The sequence below is a fragment of the Osmerus mordax genome, chromosome 7 (assembly GCF_038355195.1).
Source record: "Osmerus mordax isolate fOsmMor3 chromosome 7, fOsmMor3.pri, whole genome shotgun sequence".
NCBI lineage: Eukaryota > Metazoa > Chordata > Actinopteri > Osmeriformes > Osmeridae > Osmerus > Osmerus mordax.
This window is the reverse complement of record NC_090056.1, coordinates 9,622,389-9,636,317: the sequence shown is the minus strand read 5'-3', so window position 1 is coordinate 9,636,317 and position 13,929 is coordinate 9,622,389. Positions and strand designations below refer to the sequence as shown.

General features: G+C 42.4%; 2 protein-coding genes across 3 annotated transcripts; one reads left to right on the top strand and one right to left on the bottom strand.

Moving 5' to 3' along the window:
- Positions 1–1,152: 1,152 nt before the first annotated feature.
- LOC136945270 (microtubule cross-linking factor 2-like) lies at positions 1,153–7,466 on the bottom strand. Its single transcript, XM_067239016.1, has 7 exons — positions 6,735–7,466; positions 6,024–6,248; positions 4,956–5,114; positions 3,378–3,443; positions 1,924–3,168; positions 1,695–1,811; positions 1,153–1,257 (listed from the first exon to the last, which is right to left on the bottom strand). Exons 1-7 carry the CDS (start codon positions 7,464–7,466, stop codon positions 1,153–1,155), a joined length of 2,649 nt encoding a protein of 882 aa, XP_067095117.1.
- A 1,162-nt stretch (positions 7,467–8,628) lies between these two features.
- On the top strand, positions 8,629–13,830 carry LOC136946307 (oxysterol-binding protein-related protein 2-like). Of its 2 annotated transcripts, none has more exons than XM_067240606.1 (14): positions 8,629–8,694; positions 8,882–9,008; positions 9,285–9,396; positions 9,488–9,563; positions 9,670–9,804; positions 9,898–9,995; positions 10,084–10,266; positions 10,350–10,457; positions 10,544–10,633; positions 10,745–10,871; positions 11,307–11,426; positions 11,548–11,671; positions 11,760–11,834; positions 11,954–13,830. In XM_067240606.1, exons 2-14 carry the CDS (start codon positions 8,972–8,974, stop codon positions 12,070–12,072), a joined length of 1,404 nt encoding a protein of 467 aa, XP_067096707.1. In that variant the 5' UTR covers positions 8,629–8,694; positions 8,882–8,971; the 3' UTR covers positions 12,073–13,830. The 2 variants fall into 2 exon arrangements, with proteins under 2 accessions (XP_067096707.1, XP_067096706.1); XM_067240605.1 differs by having other exon boundaries at positions 11,760–11,850.
- Positions 13,831–13,929: the final 99 nt, after the last annotated feature.

Genomic DNA, 13,929 nt, shown 5'->3' with positions numbered 1-13,929 from the left:
TGACAGAACCACGTTGGGATGGGCTCAGAGGCCCTTGCTCTTTAGAGGGAGTGGATATGGAGGAGGACGAGTGTGAGGCCGAGCTGGTGGATGAGAAGAAAGAGGGGGATGATGGGGAGGAACCAGAGTGTCTACAGTAGAACTTTGGGGAAATGGAGCCAGGTTTGGTCCTGCCAGGCATCCTTTCCAGAGAGGAGGACTTGGAAGAGACCATAGAGGTGGGCCGAACCCGGGAAGGGCTCACTCTCACACCACCCACACTGTGGGTACCGTCCGTCTGCAAACCCACGCTCACCATCTGTGGCTGTTTTATTGGAGTCTGAGTACTTGCGCTGGCCACATCTACCACCCACCCCTCACACAACCTCCCCTTCCTCCTTTCCAGAGAACTGGAGTGGCGGACTCCCTGTCTGACTGCCTGAAAGCTGGCTGTCATCTCCTTCATGTCATCACTCAGGTTAGCCGAGAGCCTCAAGCAGCGAGGTGAGACAGAGCTTGTAGGTTTATGGCAGGGGGAGATGGTGGTAGTAGTATTTTTACCAGTGATGGGGCTTTTCTTTAGCTGAGCTAGCTGGACTCTGCGTGCAGAGGGGGGGCTGTAATAAATGCAAAGGCTGGTCCTCTCTGGAGCAGTGTGGCTTCTCTCTATGCTCATCTGTTCTACGTCCAAGTCAGGAAAGCTGAGAGGCATGATGGGATGGTCCCAGGTCTTGAATTGGTCACCTCGGTCCAGTTGAGCAGACTCAAGACTGAGGTAACACCGGTTCTTCTGGTTAGACCCAAATGCATAGAAGTTGTGTGTGTACTTTTTTCCTTTGGGGTATGTCCTGTGAAAACAACATGATTAGACTAACCTTTCAAGGAAAGTGTGTGTGTTAGATGTATACATAAGTGTGTTGACAAGGACACTAACCTTTCATATGCCAAACTTCTTCCCTCGTCTAAGATGGTGTGAACAGCACTCTGGAAAAACAGGCATCACATTAATTAATATTTCATGTTACTTTAAAAGTTGAATCGAAAAGGCTATTTGAAAACAGCTCCCTTAAGTCATATTTTGTGATTGGTCACAAATCTGTAGTGGGCTGACATAGTAGACGGGGATGTGTGTCTGTAGGAAATGGTGGATTATGATGTCTTAAGTAAGCAGAGCTAGCAGGAAAATCCATCTCCAGAGGGATAAGTCTGCTCCCAGTCCCAGATTGACCCATTAAACACTACTTTTTTGGCTACTATGGCTGCATAGAAGTCTGTCTCCTGGCAACAACAAAATGTTATAGTACATTTCAGTTTCTATGAATCCAGACATATATTAGTTTGAAAATATATATTATTTCTCTAAGTATAGCAATGAAAATCTTGTCACATACAAGTTTGTAATAGATGTGCAGCGGACATGCACAACAGGATATGACAAATGAAATAAGATGTATGTTTTATACTTGAATTTACACCAAGAGCTTCAGAATTGCAGCTACATCGGACATTTATGTTTACATGTGGATGCAGATGCCTGATTTAGCTTGGCTGTAGCCCTCACAGGAGATTAGCCTAAATACGGTGCCACAAGTCCACTCATGATGCCTTTTAGCTGCATGCATACTGGGGAAGCCCTTGCCAGTGAAAGCCCCTCAGCTTGGCTCACACACACACGCACAGACACAGAAAAGGACAAGCACCAATAACGTCTTTACCTCAGTCATCTCACTCTGTGTACCCATGGTCTCCCGGTCAGCCAGGTTCTCTTCCTGCAGCTCTGATCCTAACTCAAGCAAAACGCCCCGCAGTAGATGCATGGCTGCGCCTCGGACCTGAATCAAGGGACGCAATACAAACAGTTGCCATTTGGAACATTTACTAATTAATGTCTACTGAGAGTGAAACAATAAATGTGCTTGTGCTTAAGGTGGAATATCTTCTCACCTCCTTGCTTTCCAGCGAGTTTCTCTTGCCCACACACCGTTGGTGGAGGATCCAGAGTATCTGCAAGGTGAGACGCACTACTGGGTCTCTGCAGGTGTTGAGGTGGTTCCAAGGAGATAGAGGTCCCAATTCCTGCATTGCTTCCTCTTCTTTTTCCATCACTTCTGCTATACTCAGGTCTTCAACTGTCTCCTTCTTTTCTGTCAGAGCTAACATGTTTTTAGTATCCTTATAATTCAGAGCACTTGCTCTAGACAAAACCGTCACAGCATTATTATCCCAACCCCTGTCAACTGTCTGGTAGGAAAGCTCATTCTGCTCTAATCCTGATGACATTAGACTCTCCATTCTGCCTACAAAGGCCATCAACATGGACTGTAGAAGCTCCAGAGCCCCAAATAAAGGCTCTTGCTGGGGTGAGTCTTGACCCTGGACCTGGGCTTTACTTTGAGGATCTGTTTCTAGCCTGGGAAGATAAGGAGATAGTAGAGGGGAGCGGTGTCCATTGTTGACTGGTGTAGTCAGGAGCTGGAGAGCTGAGCACACAAGGCAAGCATGATCTCGCAGGTTAAGGAGGGCCTCAAGGTCTTTCCCACTGAAGCAACTCACAGCCTTTCGGCCTTGTTTATCAGAATCATTCTCTTGGCTATCCTGTTCCCCTCCTACAGGCCCCTCCCGAGTGATCTGGCTTTGGTCAAACATCCTTTCAACCTGTGATTGGTTGTTGTTACTAAAATGACGCTCCATATCAACCTGAGAACATTCGAGCACCACACTCCCTTTCTCCTGTTTCCTCTCCCCATCTTGAAACCGTGTGTACTCTCTCCTCAACTCGTGGTCCTTTTTCTCTCTGTCACTCCCTTGAGCTGGTAAGGCCAGGTGTCCCCCAACACCTTCCTGTGGCTCCTCTTGCTCCTCTCCTCCTCCTCTCTCCCTAAGGTCACTCATCTCTGCCCTCATGCCGCGGTTCTCCACCTCCAGCTCAACTATGCGACGGCTTAGCAGCGTGGCCTCCTCTTCAACAAGACGCAGGTGAACTTTGACCTCCGCCTCCCTGGCGTAGGGGGAATTGGAGGAGCCCTCAGAGGATTGGTTGGTGCCTATGTCACCGTAGATTGAGCGGTATCTGGTCAGCTCCTCGTGCATTTTTTCACATTCAAATGCTAACTTGGTCAGCTTCTTGCACATGAGAGCAGATTCCTCCTTGGCAAAGTGGAGCTGGCACTTCAAATCAGCACTGTCATCCTAGATAAGACAAGATTTTATGGTTCTAAAGGAATTTTGCCATGTACATGATTGGGAAAATGTGTCCAAACTTTTGACTGGTACTGTGTACAGAATAAGTACCACAGAAAAATCTCCCTCAGTCAGTACTTACTGGAAGGCTTGAATTACATAAGGTTTTAAGGTATTAACAGTAAAGTATTGATCACAAAGTCATGCCCAACCATTACCTGGGGAGAGAGCTTCTTCTCAGCTTTGTTAGTTGGCGATCTGACACTTCTTCTCTTCAAAGAACTCTGAGAATTCAAATAAAGATCATTCTAAAAATGGTGTTGTACCAGTCACAGCATAATTTAGCACCCCATAGATAACATCTATGGGGTGCTAAAAATCTGCTATAAATTGATACCTCTCATGTCACTTGTGGTAACATCCATTGTAAGTTATTCACGCTTATCTTATAAAATAAAACAAAAAAAACATAATAATAAACCTTGAACATTCTGCTATGAAGATGTAATGGTCAATCAATCTCTTATGAATGCCCCACAATCATTTAAGAGGTTGTGGCGGGCTGTGTACGAGAGGAATGTATGCCAGAGGAATGTATGCCAGAGTCATGCAGACTGTCTGGGTTTACAGGCACTTTGCTATAAATCCTCAACACCCTGAAGGTTGTTGTGGGGAATAATTGCAAATATCCACCATGAATCAACCATATCAATATGTGCACTGTAACAGAAAGAGCCCTGAAACTATAAAATACCATCCATGAATAGTTATATCATGTGGTGCATATGTCCATTCACTCAGCAAGTAAAAAGAACATTGAAAATTAAGTATATTTGCAAGTGAGATATATCAGCAACAAACGTAGGAAGTTTGTAACTAACCCATTATTATTATAACAGTCGGGTGTTGAGGATCAAGCTCTATAAACTGGGTTATACAGTCAAGTTTCTGTGGCGGTGGTCGTTAGGTTAATTCTCCTTCACATTTCTGCAGACCAGGCTCCCTGGTCCTAGTCTGCCTAGATTAGGTAATGTAAGTGGATTTCCCGGTCAGGATCAGAGGGACTAGCAGCTGTCTCAGATGAGTGGACCGAGCTAGGCTGAATCCAAAGCACCGAATCCTGGATTAAAGCAAACACGTGCTACTGGATGGTACCACCAATACAAAGACTGAGGCATCTCAATGGCCAGGATGGAGCCCATAGATGGATAGAAAGTGAGACTGAAACAATGACGTTAACCAAAAGTTGATAGTATAGTGTTCATTTAATTGTTGTAGGTCAGTGTGCCAGAGCCTAAAACAAAGACCTTTGGATTCGATACAACACTGTGATCTAGATTTAGCCTGGCTTAAACATGTTAAGAGAGCGACATTTGATCTATTTCAGGCAATCTTTCTCCCTCTGTCCCTGTTGCCACTGGAGAATGTCAGCTGTGCCCCAAGTTCAGACTTGGGCATGACATAGAGCTTTGCCCCACCCAAGCAGCAGTCAGCTCAGCTGCTGGGCCATGCCCCCGACACATAGACTGGGGTTCCAGACCAGGGTCATCTGTCACCTCATCTCTCTTCAGAGTAACAGCAGGATGGAGCAGCTGTGAAGAATAGGGCTCAAACAGTACTGCAGCGATGTTGTATTTATATCTCTGGAGATCTTAGAGATCCTCAAGCAATTAAGCAAGTACGATTTGTTTATTCAGCCTCTGATCCTAATTTTCCCTACTGGGAACCTTAAAATGAGAAAGTTCCTCATCAGGGATAAATTGCAACAATTGCCTACTCCCTATTTTAAATAGTACCTCTCTGGCTTTCTCCATTTCGACCTGAAGAACTTGCTTGGACACCTCCAGATCTTGCAGTCTCTCCCGTAGGCCCTCGTTCTCCCACACCAGCTGGGAATTCTTCTGCATCACTGACTCTAACTCATTGTGGAGGCGAACGGATACACTCTTCGCCACCTGTTAAACACATAGTGGTTTGTGTTTTTGGGTCAGAGTTTTTCACTGGCAATGGATTGTCATTAAACTGTTGACCAAGGGTACAAAATACAAATGTCAAAATACAAATGTATTTTTACTGCCCTTGCTGTCTCATTTTTTGAAATGTCATTTGATTTACATTAACTCCTTGTGAATCACAAGATCTGTTGCCTCTTTACTTTTTTCAAAGCTGTATCATTGTTCTGACAGTGTACCACAGAATAAACCTTCCATTGATGACTTACACACTGGGTATGCTGAAGTAATTACAGGAAGGTATTCAGCACATGATTTTGAATGGGAGTGTATGAACATTTTTATCTAAGTCACCACTGAGATCATTTGGTAGGAATATACATTGCGAGTTTCTGCAGTAAGACAGAGGGGCTTTGGCAGGGGTATCAAATCTCATGTATACTGCTGGTGGCCATACTAGCACCATGCACAGTTGCATAATGAAAAAAGGTACCAGGGGAAACCCACATGAAATCAAATCAACTCAATACACTACACAAAAGGCTATTCTGAGGAAGACTTATGGCTCATTGTAATTGCAATTAATTCAAACAACTGTGACACCAGAACAGGATGCAATAAAGATTCATTTTGATAAGTACTCGCAGGCGTGAGTGGACTGTAGCGTGCTATGCTTAAAAACATACAGTAAAGCTGAGTCATAGAATTGTCAATTACAGTTCTGGAATGTGTACACGGGAGCCATAAGAATAGGATATGAGCAAGCCAGTGGTTGACATTCTACTGGACAACAGTGAGATGCAGACCAGATGTTTATGAGACCACAATGATCTGGCAATGTGAAGTTTCATAATAAGCTCCAAGCACTAAACTATACAGCCAGACAGGCTGACACACACACAGAATCCTAACCTTCATATCATGCTCCAAGGTTCTGACAAGCTCTCCATCCACCTGTCCTGTTTGGGCTACCCTGATACTGCGTCGCTCAGCCTTGCGCAGTCGGTACTGCAGGATGCGACACATCTTGTTGGCCTGGTCTAGCTGCAGCCGCAGATCCTGCAGTTGGTAGACCTCCTCTTCCATGAACATGTCCCGCATCTCCAGCATCTCACAGTGCAGCTCCTCCATTTCATCCTAAACAGGGAGGGCAACACATACCATCACCACTTTGTAATCATAATGTTAATCAGTACATTTTATTAGTAGATGATTAACTTATTTTTGTGTACAGTTTTAGAGTTATTCCATCCTTCCCCTAATTGAATAACATGTCCAATTAGCAAATAATGATTGCCTAAACTCAAAAAGGTGCTCTACAAAACCATTTAAAGCGACAGAAGAAGCCTTTGAAAGGTTTCAAAAACAGTGGTTTCAATCTATTGACCTTATAGAGCTGTAGGTAGGCTACTCCTGTAGCTTACATGACTTTTTATATCAGGATGCCCTTCGTTGTCACGCACTGCGTGTCAGTAATTAGGGATGACATGAGAAAACAAGCCTAATCGGCTCTTAAATTAGATCGAACAAGCAATGCCACGTGTAATTGTTGTCTTGACATTATAAATATATTCGTAATGAGATAGATTGGAGCGAATTTAATCACAGAGATCGATTTCTTACTTTTAAATATTCATTTTCTGATCTCAAGTCATCCACCTCTCTGACAAGATCTTCGGGAGTCTCGACGAAGAGTTCCCCAGTTAGGTCAGAATATCCTGCCACAGACACATCCAATGATGGGAGCGAAGCGAGTGAATCTCCACAACATCCAGAAGAGTTATAACCATCTCCTCCAGAGTATATAGCGTTTTCTTGCCATGTACACGTGGACGGGATACCTTCGTTCCTCATGTCGGGCACACGGGTAAAGGGATCTCCACTTGAGGTATCTAAAGCTCTTCCATCTGAACTACTCAATTCGGTGTCGCTGCTATGAGTGTCAGTGGAAAGTTTATTTCCCTCAGATGTGCAGTCAGAAATTTCAGAACTACTGTCGGAGCACGAGACCTTTCCAGACATGCAACCAGAATCTTTGCTGAAGTCCTCAGAAGCATTGCTGGCATCCGAGAGTTTCCTTTGCGCGCTTTGATGCCTTTGTCCTTCGGTGGCAATCAGCGCACTTTTCCCAAGTCGCTTCCCTTTCTCTGCTTTCCTGTCCTTACCACTGACGCACGGAGTGCCAGTAGTTCCAACTGTCTTGATCTTGGTACATCTCTGGGCATCTTTGGGTTGTACCGTGGGTGGGTTTCGGTTCTTCTTTTGACCACCGCCATGAGTTTCTTCTTGAGAATTTGGCTGCCTCAGGCACCGGTGCGTTTTCGGCGGCGCACTGTTGTCTCCGGCTCTGTTCATTTCTTTTCCGTTTACTCTCACTTTGTAATAAGTGTAATTGATATACTCGTAGGCCCTATCCCTTTGATGTTAATGTTGAATACGTTGATGTAGGTAGACCATCCTGACGTTTTTGGTCAGCAGCAAAATTCCACTGCGGGGCGCTTGTAGGCCTAATAGGTGGGGCGCACTCCTCCATCCCCTTCCTTCGGTGTCTCACCGTCTATTGGCACAGCGATAAACCAGGATTCTGGCTTATAATGCTCACTCCGTTTTTACGCACGGTTCGCCCCGCCCAGCCCCGTAGTGCAATCATCTGTTGCTTCTAGTAGAGTTTTCCACTAATTATTGTGCAAGCGATCTGTTGATGGAGATTTAATGTTTTTGCTCAACTGGTGAAGGTAAATGCACTTTTAATTAGTAGCATACGTTTGTGATGCCTATGCCTACGCCCACAGGTTAAAACAACTTCTCTCTCTAGGCTATATAATAATTTTAATCTAAATGCTTTTATCATCCCCAAACTGTTGGCCCTTGTAGCCATATTATTTTATAATCACTTTCAGGTCACCTTTTGACCAATTAAAACGGTCATGGCAGGCTCTAAGTGTAGCAAGAGTAGCCTACATGCAGGCCTATCATTGATTCCTATAGGCCATAAGCGAAAATACAATTAATGGGAGATTTAAAACAATAGGTTTAGCAGTGGTGGCGAACGCCGTCGTGGTCTCGCAACGTTTTAACTTTGAATGCAGCCAGTCTTCAGTTGGGCTATATCATGTTACTTGAGATTTACGAAGCACTTATAAATAACACGCCTCTGGCAAGCCTTTTTCAGTATCTTGCTCTGACAGCTACTTCAGAGCAACACTATCATTGCCGAGTCTAACTCTGATTGGGCAAAATGGTAGGCGTGACACAAAAATGCCTCTTTCCTAATTGTCCATCGTGGAGTCAGTCATCACATCCACTAACGCACACTAAAGACAGCTCTGGACTCTGTTTTAAATGGCTGCATAACCTATTGTCTCACAAAAATAAGTATATTGCTATAGTCTATGTTCGTTCTATTGTATTTTTATAAGCGCTTGCTTTCAAATCCCACAACTTGGAAATTCATAGGATGACAGACCTATCAATAACATCGTCCTTACCGCCCACTTCCGCCCTCCCCCTCTAATCAAGCGGTTTATTTCCAGATTGTTGATGTTTCGTAGCCACAGCAATATATTTGGACTTTGACACGAAGGTTATTTCATTGTAATAATCTATGTGAAGTTATTTTTATTGCAGTGTTTATCGCTTTTAATATGAAGCTGTTGTCGTCCAATACAGTACTCAGTTGTTAGTTGACGTTATTGTAGCTAGCAAGCTATTTGGCTACAAGCTTAAGCCACTAGCTGGCCTGATACATTGTGACATTTTTCATTCTACAGGGTTCTGTGATGTTTGGATGGAAACTGTGGTGCAGGTAGTACCAAGCAAAGAGAAGCATGACTTTTGAGTGACCCGTATTACTGTACAGCATGAACAGCGAGGAAGAGTTCTTCGACGCCGAGACGGGTGAGACAAGCTTTTACTGTGATATGAACAGAGGCGACCCCACGAGACTGGTTGTTTATTGTGACTGATAACATTTTTAATAAATAACATAATAATAACTGAATTAAGAATTGTATATATTTTTTTGCATTATAGCTTCATTATCTTCTTTAGATTTGAGATTTTTGACACTGAGGTTAGGCTTGTACAGGCCTATATAGTAATCATCTTTGTTTACGTTTACAAGTATAGCGGCTTACAAGTGTAGCGTCATTAAGCCTGTTCTCCACATCACAGGTTTGGAATCAGATGATTCCTGTGAGGTGAGTTTTAAAGATGCCATAGTGTTTGACAGCAAACAGCCGGCCAATGGCAACCCTACCCAGGAGAATGGAGTTTGGGAGCGCAGGTGAGGTTGCCAGAGAATGGTCACAATTAATCCACATTATCTCATTGTAGGTAATAAACATAATTACATGTTCAATCTCTGTTTGTTTCAGGAAAGTACTCCCAGCCCCAATGATATCCAGAAATAACTTCAGTGTGTGGAGCATACTGAAGAAATGCATTGGCATGGTGAGTCATGTGGACATTGTTTACTTTATGAGGAATCTTTACAAAGTTCAGGCAGTCATCATGTTATTACCCTATTAATTTGAATGTGCGTTGCTTTGGGTTACAGGAACTGTCCAAGATAGCAATGCCCATCGTGTTCAATGAGCCTCTTAGCTTCCTCCAGAGAATCTCAGAGTACATGGAACACACTCACCTCATCCATGAAGCCTGTGCCTTATCAGACTCCATAGAGCGCATGCAGGTAGGGTTGAACAGATGTAGCAGATTTGTACTGTTCACTGGCTGGTGTCGTGTTGTCGGGCCCTTATGCACTTCCCTTTGTCCTCACTCCCAGGTGGTAGCTGCTTTCGCGGTGTCCGCTGTGGCATCTCAGTGGGACAGAACTGGAAAGCCATTCAATCCCTTATTGGGAGAGACCTATGAGCTTACACGGTATTGTATAATAAATGTCAACTTTATTTGTATTCTTTTACTGCTGATGTGTGGGTATGTGTTTTTCATTGGCTGCTTCTTTTTCTAGGGATGAGGAAGACTACAGGTTGATTTCAGAGCAAGTTAGCCACCACCCGCCTATCAGTGCCTTCCATGCTGAGTCTTTGAAGCAGGAATTTAAATTTCATGGCTCCATCTACCCCAAGCTCAAATTTTGGGGCAAGAGTGTTGAGGCAGAGCCCAAAGGCACTATGACTTTGGAGCTACTCAAGTGAGTTAAATGTGTTAAATGATTTTATTGGATTATAAGTGACTGCTTGCCAAACTGGTGACTGGTCTCCTACTTTATTGCAGACATAAAGAGGTATATACATGGACAAACCCTATGTGCTGTGTACACAACATCATTCTTGGAAAACTCTGGATTGAACAGTATGGAACTGTGGAAATGGTAAACCACAGGTAAGGTCACGTTGAGTCTACAAAATAACATTTAGGATAGTTGTTTAGGTCCATATTAATATGCGATTTTGTATTTGTTTCACCAGCACAGGAGATAAGTGTATTTTGAACTTCAAACCATGTGGCATGTTTGGGAAAGAACTGCACAAAGTGGAGGGACATATTCAGGACAAGAGGTTAGAGAACACAGTCATGAGTCATCTGGAAGATAGCAGTTCACAATCATCATGGACCGAATATAACATATCTTGATTGTTAATTCTTTTTTCTTGTAATATTTTGACCAGAAAGAAGAAACAGCGTGTGATTTATGGAAAGTGGACGGAATGTATGTACAGTGTGGACTCTAAGATCTATGAAGCCGCTAGGAAGGCAGAGAAAAAGGCCGGGGGGGATTCTAAGAAGCAGAAGCAGGTGATTCACCAATACTTCCCAGATTATTGAGCATGTTATTCATTTTTGAATGGTTTAATATGATTGACAGTTAAACACTTGAAACTGAATGGAGTGCAAGACATGATTTTGAGTTCATCAAATAAGAGAAGTTTTCCGTTTATTTTGTACTTTCTCAAATGGGATCTCTTTTTTTCATGAAACCTTGCAGTGGCTTAGTGTGAGGTAAGGTAAACGTATATATTGGATGGTAGCTATAGCATGCTACTGTACTGCAGTTGTAAGTTCGGTGTCTATTGTATGGTGCTCATTTTAGTAATGCCAGTATCCTCCATAGTGGCTTGCATTAGTCATTGAGAAAGGTGTGTTGAGTATGTGGTGGCTTTTTTTGTAAATGTATTTAGCTCAATGTAGTTTGTGTACATGCATAGTGATGTACACTTTGGGTGTGTGTAGGAGCAAAGTGCGGAAGGTGATGATGCAGATGACATGCCGGAGGCTCAGGAGACGGTGACTGTGATAGCAGGAAGTACCTTGTTATGGAGAATGAACCCACAGCCTGCTCAGTCAGCCCAGGTACAACACACTATTATCACTCATTTATCTCTCACTTGACCTTGAGTCAACATTCACAATGTGCAATGTTTTGTGTCTGTAATACAATCAGTCTAACCACTGATGTGTCTCTGTTGGGTAGATGTATAATTTCACTGCATTTGCCATGACCTTGAATGAGATGGAGCCTAACATGCAGAGGCTACTGGCTCCCACAGACTGCCGTCTGCGACCTGACATCAGAGCCATGGAGAATGGAGACATGGGTAATGACAGGCACAGTAACACTCATGCATATACAAACACATATGTATGTGGAAATTTGATAAGGGCTGACCCTATATACCTTTGTAGACACAGCAAGTGTAGAGAAGGACAGGCTGGAGGAGAAACAGAGAACTGCACGAAAGGAACGTTCCAAGGATGAAGGCGAGTGGTCTACCAGGTTTGTTTGGCTTAACAAGCGCCTCTTAGAAAGTGGGTTTCATATGATGTAATAGGGTGCCTTCAACATTGCTCACATTTGCTTTTCCACTACCGTCTCATAGGTGGTTCCGGTTGGGAACCAATCCTCACACAAGGGCCCAGGACTGGCTCTACACAGGTGGATACTTTGATAGGAAGTACACTGACTGTCCTGATATATATTGATGTGTTAAAGGAGTGACCAGAGGAGTCTCTACTACCTCTTATATTGGATTAATAAGATAATATTAATCATTTCTGAGCCATGTTGTTTCAGAATATAACCATTGGAGGTTTTGAAATACTGGAATATAGAAATTAATACGTCCAACATTAATAATCTATTTGCAGTTTGCAAAGTAGGCTACTGTTCTGTCACATATGGTTTGAAGGATGTCCTTTTTTTACTTTGATTTTGACTCCTCAGGTCAGTCTTCCTGAATTAACAAATTCAAATGACCCTGACCTATAAAATACTATACCATGTTTCTCATCTCAGAAATTACATTTATTGATTTTGTGAACCATCCAATAATGTGAACTCCAGAGTGATGACAATATTACTGTAGAAAACTATGCTCTGGTCTGAAACGATCTGTAAACCAGAAGGAAGAGTTAAAAATAACTCAACCATCTCCTACATTTATAAATGTACCACACTCAGGCGGTACAATGAACTATCAGGGGTTATTTACACTACTTTTATATATGTGTGTGTGTGTGTGTGTGAATATTAGACTTGTATTTTAGCACTAAACCACCCCTGCAATGTCACAAACCTGATTGTTATTTTCTTGTAACTAGATGACTAGAAATGAAAGCTGCTTATGACAATGTTTACTTACAAAGTAAACCAACAAATAACGTGTATAAATTACATTGTTGACACTAGCTAAGATATGCATAACAGTTGGGTGCATGCATGGTCCCCAAGATAATTTACACTAACTAAAGCCATACAACAAAAACTATACAAGTACTGTATGCTGCATTGACACAGGACTGAGCATCATGATGATGGTGAGCATATTCACTGAGTGTCATACCAGACAGAAAAACAATTCAATGTAATGCATGGTTTCACCCAGATTGGATATAGAGAACTGTATGCATTGTTCTCATTCCTGTTCTGTCTGGAGCCCCCTGGTGTTAGCTGGATCCCTGCTTGACTGGGATATGAGCACCAATGCATTGTTTCATTGTAGGATCAGGATAATAAAATGTTAAATATTTGCAAAGCAATATTCCAGATCTTTCACCCTTTCCCAAAAGTGAAGCACTGTGTTAATGTGGTCAATACCAGAACATCGTTTTGTGGAAATGCAACAGAATGCTTTTCCATGTCACACATTATAATTCTATGCAAACAAACAACCGCCATTTGTCTGTCTTTAATATAATCCAGAAATGTGAAATTAAGTAAACCCTATGTATGTTCTTCCCTAAGTTTTGTCTGTGCATACTAAATATTCCCTGACTGCCTGCACCTGTCAGACTGACTGTTTTCTCTTTCTAAATGTAACCAGATACCACACTAATGTGATCAGTCGAGATGCTCACTTATTTTTGTCAATCATTATTTATTGTATAGCTAAAGGTTACATTAGAATACTTATTCTCATTAAATAATGTGCAGCTTTCTTGTCTCCCTCACTTTAAGCTACTGGTGCAAACTATTTTATGGCAGCAGTTGGTCAAAGATTGATCGCCAAATCATTGGGTCCCATGCCTTTTTGTCATTATCATTTGGTGCCAATATTTGTATATGTTTACATGTATGTATTCATTTACTCATCTTTTGTTTTGTCCTTACATGTTAATGTTTGTTTTGCTTTGTGTCTACAGACAGAATCCTACATTAGCTACTGCACATCTAGAAAATATACATGACTCACCCCATTATACTGTAATGTGTAGGCCATTTGCAAAAAAATAATTATTTAATAAATTATGAGTTGACCATGAGTGTATTATTTCTCTCAATTTAAATTGAAGTTGATGTGCATACTGACGTTCTTCATTTTTATCCTTTCATGCTAGTCTACCAAACTTGTAGGTA